The sequence below is a fragment of the Protopterus annectens genome, chromosome 1.part1, assembly GCF_019279795.1.
Source record: "Protopterus annectens isolate FY-2018-M chromosome 1.part1, PAN1.0, whole genome shotgun sequence".
Taxonomy (NCBI): Eukaryota; Metazoa; Chordata; order Ceratodontiformes; family Protopteridae; genus Protopterus; species Protopterus annectens.
In genome coordinates, this window is record NC_056726.1 from 999,076,092 (window position 1) to 999,086,955 (window position 10,864).

The window sequence follows — 10,864 nt, forward strand, 5'->3', positions numbered from 1 at the left end:
CTACGTCAAAGTCCGAGGGGAAGCCAGCTTCTCTAAGCCCCGAGAGCCGACCTCCACTCGGATCCGACGCGGACGGAGTCGGAGCGAAACCGCCGGATCCGAGAGACCGGTGTGCTCCGACTTAGATGGAGCCGAAGACACACCAGCTCCCTCGGATCCGAGGCTCGGCCCTCGGCTCAGAGAGGTCGGGTCCGAAGTACCTGAAGCACTCAAGGGATGGGAAGGATCCAAGGTGCGCCGACCTATCGGATCTGACCCACCCCCGGATCCAACTCTGCCCGGCACCGAAAGCTCCAAACCCAGGGTGTGGGTCGGAGAAGGATCCAAGGGGTGAAAAGGGTCGGCCCCCGGATGGGGGGGAGCTAAGAGCACTCCCATTTGCATTTGGGCCTGGATGAAACGCCTCATCATCTGGTCCATGTCTGTTTCGCTCATGGAAAAGGTGGATCTAGTTGAGGCCACCGAAGCGGACCTAGAGAGCCACCTCGGGGACCTCACTGAAGGGCTAGCCTCCTCCTCCTCGGGCCCAGAAGAGAACCGAGGGGAGTGGAGCCGAGGAGGAGGAGATCTAGAAGACACAGGGGAGGCCCGTTTAGATGGAGGAGCCGAACTTGAGGTCTCGGCTCTCCGTTTGTGGTGCCTCTCCCTGTGTCTCTCCTTCTTCTCTTTCTCCCTTGAAGTCTCCCTCTCCTCCGGCTTTTTAGAGGGAGGTTGAGTCCCAACCGGGGGAGAGGAGACCACAGCACCCACAGAAGGCTGCTGGCTAGAAGGGGCAGAGGCCGGAGCCGCATCTGGAGGGAGAAGTCCTGCCAGAACGAGCTTCGACCTCCACTCCCTTAAAGCTCGGGGGTTGAACCCTGCACAAATGGTACAACCAGATGACAGGTGTTCAACCCCAAGATGACAGACAGTGTGGCCATCTGCTGGGGACAGCTTATGGCCACACTCGGTACATTTAGAGAACACTGCCTTATGGGCTTCAGACATCATAAGCCCTAACAGGCCTAAAACACACAGAACACACAAGCACACAAACTACGCAAAACCCGAAGAAAAATTAAAAAGATAGAGAGAGGAAAGCCTAACACATACACTCTAACTAATCAAATTATAAAATTTAAAGTTTTCCAAAAATTTCTAGTCAAAAACTCTTATCTGTAACCAGGAGCTCGAGGAGTCCGTTGCAACTTGAAAGCGGCAAATGAAATCTGAGGTCAGTTAGGGCTTGGCAGGGGATTATGGGTAGAGGGAGGAGCTAGGAGCTCGGAGCCTAAAGCTTTTGAAATGCCGGCTCGGATCCGAGGTTGGATCCGATACCCACATGTTGCAGACAAATGAAGTCTGCCTACTTCAGATCTTTAGTTCCCATTTTTCTAACATTGCCATTGATGAACTCTCAGAATGTGTAGCCTTTATAAAATAATAATCAAAGGACAAACCCACCTCCATAGACAACCCAAAGATAAAAAAACTAAAGGTAATGCTACTCAATGCCAGAGGTCTAAACCTCAAGATGCACGCACTCGAGACTCTCCTCAGTATGGAGAAAATCGATGTCTGTGCAGTAACAGAAACCTGGTTCAAGGCTCCTGAGAGCACCCTAGCACTACCATGTTATAACTCATGCCATGCGTTTTGGCCCCAAAACTCGGACCAAAGCACAAAAGGAGGGGGAGTATCTATATTCATCAAAGATACCTACACCTCCGGGTTAGTGGCACTGCACGAAGCATCGGAAACCATCCATGTGCAACTAACAGCAGGCAAAACTGCCTTTCAGTTTGTAGCCTGCTACAGAACACCCTCCCTATTACAGGAACCCCACTTGGCATTCCTGAGAACACTGGAGAATATGAAGGTCTCTCCAAACACTATGCTATTGGGTGACTTCAACTACCCAAACATTGACTGGGAAAACTACTCAAGCCCAAACACCCTCGCCCAATGGTTCCTTGAATTTATAAACTCTAACACAATGGAACAACTGGTCACCACTCCCACAAGAGGGAACAACATATTGGACCTGGTCATCACCAACATAGAGACTCTATGTTCCACACCAGAGGTAAACCCCTCATTGGTAAGATCAGACCATAAGCAAATTTCCCTGGACATCCATATCCCGTCCCCACCCCCAGCCAAGGAAATCACTGTAAAGAATTTCTGAAAAGCCAACTTTGCACTTCTCAAGACTGAGGTGGAATCCTTCAAAGCCCCTGGGCCAGAGGATCATACAGCCCAATCCACAGAATCCTTTACAAATGCATTCTATGAGCACCTGCAGGAATGCATGGATCATGCTATCCCAAATAAAACCAAGACTCCCTCCTCCAAAAACAGGAGACTGGTCTGGTGGACCCTGGCCATAAATAAGCTATACAACAGAAGGAGGAAGCTACTACATGACAGAGCAAAATCCCGAAAAGGGAAGGCATCTCTGATCAGTATTAGCAAGAAACTTTGATTCCTCATAAAATCATCAAAGGCCAGTTTCAAAATTGCCCTAGACACTAAAGATAATCACAAGGCCTTCTTTAGTTATGTCAGGAACATGGGCAGAAACTCCCAGATATGCTCTGAATTGTTGCATAACGGTACAAAATATACCGAACCTACAGACATAGCCAACATCCTGGCAGACAGATTCAGCACAAACTTCTCCCCCCTCTTCCCCCCCAAAGGAGCAAACGCCTATCCCAACTGAATGTAACCTCCCTGACATCACAGATGCACAGGTGAAAGCTGCCCTCTCCAAAGCAAAAAACACAGCATCTATGGGACTGGACGGTGTTCCAGGCTGCGTCTTACACGAGCTCCAAGATGAACTGAACCCTCACATTAAGTCACTGTTCAAACTTAGCCTTACTACAGGATATGTACCCAAAGAATAGCGTACAGGTACAGTGGTCTCACTCCACAAAGGTGGTGCCACAACAGAAACTATTGCCCCATAAGCCTGACTAGTCTGGTCTGTAAAGCTATGGAGCGTATTATCATGGAACTCATAAACAAAGACAGACACTGGACCCTACCCAATTCGGCTTTGTTAAGGGCAGATCTTGCCTCTTAAACCTAGTAGATTTCTTTGAAACAGTTACCAAAGCCATAGATGAGGGCAAGGTAGTCCACACAGCCTACCTGAACCTCGCAAAAGCCTTCAACACAATACCCCACTCTGGCATCCTAAATAAGCTTACCAGCTTAAATATCAACCCCTATATCACAAGATAGGTTGCAAACTGGCTCAGAGATAGAACCCATACGGTCAAAATCACAGGCGCCATGTCCGAATCCAAACCAGTTACAAGTGGCATCCCACAGGGCTCAGTTCTGGGACCTCTCTTGTTTGGTATATACTTCTCTGAGGTTCAGGCTAACACATGGGGATTATGGCTGACAAAGTTCGCAGATGACTGCAAACTGGGGGCCATAATCGAATCTCCAGCTGACACAAGCATCCTCCAAAAGGTTCTCACAGAAACAGATGCTTGGTGCCAGAGCCACGGCCTCAAGCTAAATGCTAAAAAGTGCATAGTCATCCCCTTTGGGAAAAACAAAGTGCCCACAAATTACCACATAGGTGGTAATCCATTAAGTACGGAAGAAGTAATTAGAGATTTGGGGACCAACGTAGGTAGTAATCTCTCCTTTGATAATCATGTTGCCAAAGTGGTTAGAAAGATCTTCTATATAGCCCACCTTATCACGAAAGGGTTCGCATTTAGATCAAGAGAGGTCATTGTGCCCCTCTACTCGTCACTCATCAGGCCCATAATTGAATACAATGCCCCTTTTGGGATGTACCTTACCCGACACCTGCAGCAACTGGAGAGACCCCAAAAGTACCTCACCAAGAGGATCATGGGCTACAAAGAGATGTCCTATGCAGCTCGACTAAAGAAACTCCAGCTCTACTCAGTTGCTTACTGCCTACTCAGAGGCGATCTATGCCTGACGTACAAAGCCATGTCAAACCCAGAATTAATGGACATGGTCCACCTCAGAAAATCCAAGTCCCTTTAAAGCTACACGCTCCAGGGACCTAAACCTCAGCACAAAAATAAATAGGACATGCTGGAGGGATAGATTAATTTCCCAGAGGCTCCCCTCACTCTGGAATAGAATCCCAATTCATGTTAGACATAGCCCCTCGCTGACCCTCTTCAAGCGAAATTTGGACGCATGGATGGGAAATCGCAAATTCACCCCTGGGATCACTCCTGTGTCCCTGCTAGACAGAGGTACAGTAAAGTAATCTTAAAAGGGTACCTTCTGTGACCTACTTTACAGAGGCACAGTAGGCTAATCTAATAGGGAGGCAGAAGCCAAATACACTCTGGCTAGGCTTATAAATGCCCTAGGGCAGACAGCCTAGTATCTACCTATGAACCTGTGAATAATAATAATTGGTTGTGGAGTCCTCCTTCAAATCCTTATCACATCTATTTATTGTCATGCTTGTATCTAGTTTTCTTAAAAGATCACAAAGCATCCAGATTGTTTATGCTTTCTGACATATTATTTGTATATACCATTTTTTTATGATTTAGTAAGTGTAGGAAGTTCTGAGTGAAATATTTAATATTCAGCAACTTAAAGTTCTCAATGAAGCTGAAAAGGACTACTTTGGCACAGTACCATATCATGTTTTTTGCTGAACTTTGGATATAAAGTGTTGAATTGAACTTTGACAGCAGTATCTTTTCTCAGAAGAAGGAAGTAATAATAATAGTAACAATAAGTAATAATAAGTTTATAAGGAGCACTGGTATATAAAACCAAGGGTGTCTGTAAAATTAAGCAATCAAACAACCTTAACAGCTTAACAAAACTGGTACATGCAGCAAAAATATTTTACTAAAACAAATTTAAAGTGAAATGTTAAAATTATATCTACCACAAAAAATGATTACGCCACAAAGAATGTAACATTGTTAATTACATTTCTCAAACATCTTTGGGTAGTTAAATAGTGCACAGAGAGTAACAAACATTGCTGTTTACTTTGTTGGGTAAATGAACAGAATGAAGATTATGATTCATGAGACCTGGGTTAACTTACCACTCCTGCCCAATGAGCAGTCAACTGTTCTAGAAAACAGAAGTATTCTGTCACCTTTCTAATCGCAGAGGGATGGGTTTTCCAGTTGAATTAAAACACATGATGGAGAGAAAAGGGCGGCACAGTGGTACAGTGGTTAACATTGTCACCTCACAGCAAGAGGTTCTCCGGTTCGATTCTGGCTGGGGTGCCTTCTGTGTGGAGTTTGCATGTTCTCCCTGTGTTCGCGTGGGTTTCCTCCGGGTACTCCGGTTTCCTCCCACATTCCAGAGACATGCATCTGGAGCATTTCTCCCCGGGCCTCCGCTGAAAACAGGCTCTGTGGAACCTAGTCGGACATTCCCGGTCAACAAATGTTAAAAAAAAAAAAAAAAAAAAAGTTTTAGCCCTATTATAAACATGGGTAAATGCCTCAACAGGTTGTCCATAGATACAGGTGTGCACAGGCATCATTACACATTTGTCATGAACCAGGAAAAAGGTTATGACAATATAAAATATGATGGTGTGCATAATACTGGATAATAATGCTAAGGTAATACATTTGCAATGCAAAGTATTGCAATTTTAGCTGTAGCAAAATCTTAGACAACAAATACTGAGACAAAAGTAACAAAGTCAACATTTAGTAAACTCTGGCAGTTAGTACAGATGATTAAGGTTATGACGTATTAATAAGTTTATTTTGCAAGTCCACTGTTGAATTCTCTCAGCCTCCTTTGCCTGCTGTTTGACTAATGAATCACTTAAGCAGCCAGTGTTCCCAAGTCACTCCTGAAAAGAGATACTTGTGTCCACTGACTTACCTGATTAACAAGTAAAGGTCATCTACCTTTTATTAAATATGTTTTGTCTATCTAAATAAAAATATAATGCTGATTAATACATCTCTATTTATGCCTCTCTGATTGAATTTATCTGGCAGCCAACAAAATTCCTGCTTTTATGTATATATTCTGTATATATTATTGCAATCACTATGTGTAACACTGTAGCTACTTTTGTACCAATTAATGTTTAATATTTTCTGTATCTATATCGTTGTCGGAGCTTTTCTCCCTGGGCCTCCAATGGAAATGGACTCTTTTAGGCCCAGTGGACTTTCCTGGTTAACAAATGCAATCAAACAATAAATAAATAAATAAATAAATAAATAAAAGAATCCTGTAGTCAAATATTCTAAAGTGGAACACAAATCAAAAGAATAAAAAGCCCTTCAGGTTTCCTTTGCACGTATAGAACTAATAACGTGTTGTTTGTGTTTTGCTGAATTAATGCAGTAAACTACATATATATTTTTTCTGAATACTGACCTTACTTTTGAATGCCTGACAAGATGAATACTTTTAGTGAAGAATCCATCTGTTGCAAGTTAAGGTTTCACTCAAAACTTGAAAGTAAATAGAAAGCAATTCCTTCAGCTTGAAACTAAAGACATCTCTATGAGAATGAATAGGAAACTACTCACACATGAGGATTACAGGCAAAAATTTCGGACTTCTATATCAATCTCCTTTACGTTATTGTCTCTTCTGCTCTTTGTTCTTGGCACATATTTTAAATAGATAATTCATGCTCCAATACATACATTATAATTATTATATTAGATTCCTTTAATGTGATGTCTAGTAATATGATAACCTTATCAGCAGTAGCAGATTTACCTTGTTTGCTGTCTAATTTGTGCCATTTTTGCTTTATTAATGTATTTGATGACTTGTTTTTAGAGCATTTGAGTTGCTCAAAAACTGACCCATTTAAGTTACTAGGCTTGCAGTCCAGCAAACCATTTAGGAGCCTAATCCAAATTCCCATGTATCCCTATGCACTATCTGGTTAAGTGACTTACACAAGATCACAAAGTATGCAAATGAGAGCTGAGGGGAATAAAGCCCTGCACCATAGGACCTATAGCGTACAGCATTAACCCTCTGTGCCAACTGCCATTCAAAGAAATCATTTGCACATAGGTAATTACTTTATGTATGCCTGTCTATACCCTTCAATTGTACTTATGAAAAATAGCCAGAAATTACAAACAAATAACTCATACTTAAAAGTAAATATACTTTCAGAAATTTGATTTTGTTCTTACCTTCCAGTTTAAAGATGGGATCTGAAAAACATATTGACATATGCAAACATACAAGTACAAGCAAATGATTCATGTTTTTCGAGTGTTCTATGCCATGTGTGGTTACAGAACTCTTTATCTTAAAAGCATTTATGAATCTGGTTGGAAATGTGGAACTTGAGCTTTATATATTGTGGCATGCAATAATCATTTACAATGTTGCCTCACTGGTAAAGAAAGCCATGTATTTTGCTAAACCATAAGTTCTCAGAAAAAAATGCAATTATGCAGTCTGAAGTTTTTTATTTTTGACACAATGACACATAAAGAAACTTTTCTTACTTCCTGTCTTTTCACTCAGGGGTTAATGACTTTACTGTTATGCCCATCTCTGTAAAATGTCTTTATCTGAACTTTCAACTTGAGTCGTATTCTGTTTTTTTATTATATCTGTATCACTAGTTACTTCAAAGTAAGATGATCTTCTAAAAACTGATAGATAATTTATACAGAACATGTAAATAAATCCCAGTACTTTATGGATAAAATCAATAAAGGTGTAGTGAAAAAAGATAAAAAAAAAATAATTGTTTTTTTATACTGTTTGGTTCACATTCATTGGGAGCTTTGATAAAAATTAGTTATTTAGACAGAATCCAAATTACCGGCAAATAAGCAGGGAGTAGGTAATAAAGGTAAAACGCAGCTGACACAGCAACATATTTATTAAACACTCCACGATAAAGAACAAATATCCACTCGTAGTTGATTAAGAATAAAAAATCCACTTGTTGTTAAACGCTTTCATCTGCAGATTGCAGACTTCATCAGAACAAGTGTAACAAACATTTAAAATTATAATATATACTGATTTTGGTGCCAAAACTTGCAAGTCCTCTTAAAGGTACATCAGTGCTTTACGTATAAGTTACTAACTTCTCTTTACTAGGTTCTTTATAGAACATACCATATACACATCCTTTTAACTTAAGCTAATATATATACATATATATATATATATATATATATATATATATATATATATATATATATAAATATAAATAAATAAATAAATAGAATTATTATTTTTGTATAAATATGTTAATATAAAAATATTTACAAAACTATAAATATCTATAATATTACATTTATGAATATCATCTTGTATTTCGATCTAGCTATAAACATGATAGATAATATTCAAACCATACATAATGCATAACAATTGAATTGATTGTCTTCATAAAATTAATACATATTTAAAAAAGGTTTAATACTTATAAAATCATTGATTCCTGGGCTCCTAGTGGCGTCTAAATAAAATTTGCCACTTGCTTTCCTTGCATGCTAATCGAGTTTTCCAATCTCCTCCAAAGGGTATATAATATTCCTGGTCTATAATGGTAAACAAAAATGTATGTTGTTCCCCTTGTTCACTTATATGTTTATATAGTGCATTGTTGAGGTCCTTTATCTGTATCTTATAATAATGTTCATAGATACGTTTCCTCAACTGCCTCTCTGTTTTGCCTATATAAAATACTGAACATTCTTTACATATTGCAAGATAAATAACCTGTTTGGTGTTACAGTTTCCACCTCTACTTCTGATCCGTGTATGATTAACATCTCCTAATACAAAGCTTGACTTTTCATTAATAAATTTACATTGCCTACATCTCCCACATTTCTTTGTGGATACCCATTTTCCACTTTCCTTTAGCCTATTGTTACCAGCTTTCTCTAACAGTTTCTTAATATTGGGTGCTGTCTTATATACAACCCTCGGGTAATATCCCAATTTATCTTTCAATGACTCAGATACTGAAACAATATCCCAATGTCTTGTTAAAATTTATTTTATACAATTAACATATGGTGTGTATGTTAAGACACACACTCTCCCTGCATATAATAATTTTTTAGAGGGATTTTCGTTCCTTTCTCCTTGCTTCCCCAATAATGGGATATATTTGTGACCCCATTGTGATATGACATATTTATTATTATCCTCTAGCATTCTTTTGGGATAACCTCTGTTGGAAAATAAATTTAATATGAAATGCATTTCATTTTCCATCTCTTGTTTCGTTGCAGACATTTTTGTTCCCCTAATACACTGTCCTTTAACTATGTTCTTAAAAATATGTGGGGGATGGTTACTTGTATAATATACATAGTCATTGGAAAATGTGGTCAGACATTTTTGTTCCCCTAATACACTGTCCTTTAACTATGTTCTTAAAAATATGTGGGGGATGGTTACTTGTATAATATACATAGTCATTGGAAAATGTGGTCTTCCTGTGCACCTTCGAGGCATAACCATCTGTGGTTTTGTAAATATATGTGTCTAAAAACGCTATTCCTGTATCGCTTATAGTATGAGTAAATTTCAAAAAAGAAGTGGTTCCATTTATATACTCAATAAAATTATGAATATCTTCCTTAGAGCCCTTCCATAGAATAAAAATATCAAGAAATCTTGCATAAAATGCTATTTTTGAAAATTGTTCACTGTTAAATACAAATTAATTTTCCCAGTCCAGCATAACTAAGTTAGCAAATATGGGTGTGCATGACGCACCCATAGCTACCCCCTTGCTCTGTTTAAAATATTCACCTTCAAATGAGATGTAATTGTGATCAAGTACTAATGTCATCATGTCTAGTATAAGTACAATTTTATCCCAACTTCATTTGAAAAAACTTCTTAAGCTATTGCAAAAATAATCTAATCCCTCATCCTTTGGTATACTGGAAAAAAGGTCACATACATCAATAGTAATAAAAATGAATTCTTCTTTCCATAAGGTGGGAGTTATTTTACCTAAAAAATCCCACGAATCCTTGATAAGATGTAATATGTTGTCATATGTGTGTTTGATCCATTTGTCAATGGTGAAGCCTATATTAAATGTTTTTGATTTCGATCCCGATATAATAGGTCTAAAAGGGTTTTTTTTGATCGACTTATGAATCTTAGGTATCCCTACAATATGTGCCATGGTTGGATATTCAATCTTAATAAAATCGTATATATCCTTTGTTATTCTATTATCCAATAGATATTCTTCTAATATTAAATCTATTCTTCTGTATCCTATGTTGATCTGATTCATGGATACTACCTCATAGTTACCAGATTCATATAATATATTATGTATTTCTGCCTTGTATGCAAGGTTTTAAAAGACTACCACCCCACCTCCTTTATCGGGTTTCATAATTCTAATATCTTGATTATTCATTAATTCCTTCAAACATTCCCTTTCACCAATAGTTAGATTATCTTCGTGTGTATCAAATCTCTGCCTATTCCTAATGTATTCTTTATTATACCAATAGATTTCCTTACATACCATTTTTTCATAATTATTCACTATGGCATTACTTATGGGTATGTAATTACTTTTTTTCTTTAATTCTGTCCCTACATATGTCATATCATCTTTCACGTTATTATTGAATTGAATAGCTAGATTCAATCTCCTACAAAATAATTTGATTTCTTTGATAGTATCCACTAAATCAAATTTATTGTTGGGTATAAATTTCATACCCTTGGCTAATAACTGATAAAATTCATCTTTTATTTTAAAATCTGAATAATTAAAAACATTAAATCCATTGTATGTACTCAAAATATTAAGATAGTCAAGAGAAGTATTCTGTTCATCATGGTTCGAGAAGGTTTCCTCAGTTGTATTTTCTATACCGGAAATAAA

The 10,864-nt window shown here is 38.5% G+C and overlaps 1 protein-coding gene across 1 annotated transcript in view; it reads right to left on the reverse strand.

The window, feature by feature from the left end:
• LOC122815236 (scavenger receptor cysteine-rich domain-containing group B protein-like) overlaps window positions 1-7,267 on the reverse strand; it is a 160,212-nt gene extending 152,945 nt beyond the window's left edge. The window contains exon 1 of the mRNA XM_044087569.1: window positions 7,158-7,267. Within this exon, the coding sequence (XP_043943504.1) occupies window positions 7,158-7,230 (73 nt within the window). The 5' untranslated portion in view covers window positions 7,231-7,267. The remainder of the gene's footprint in view (window positions 1-7,157) is intronic.
• Window positions 7,268-10,864: the final 3,597 nt, after the last annotated feature.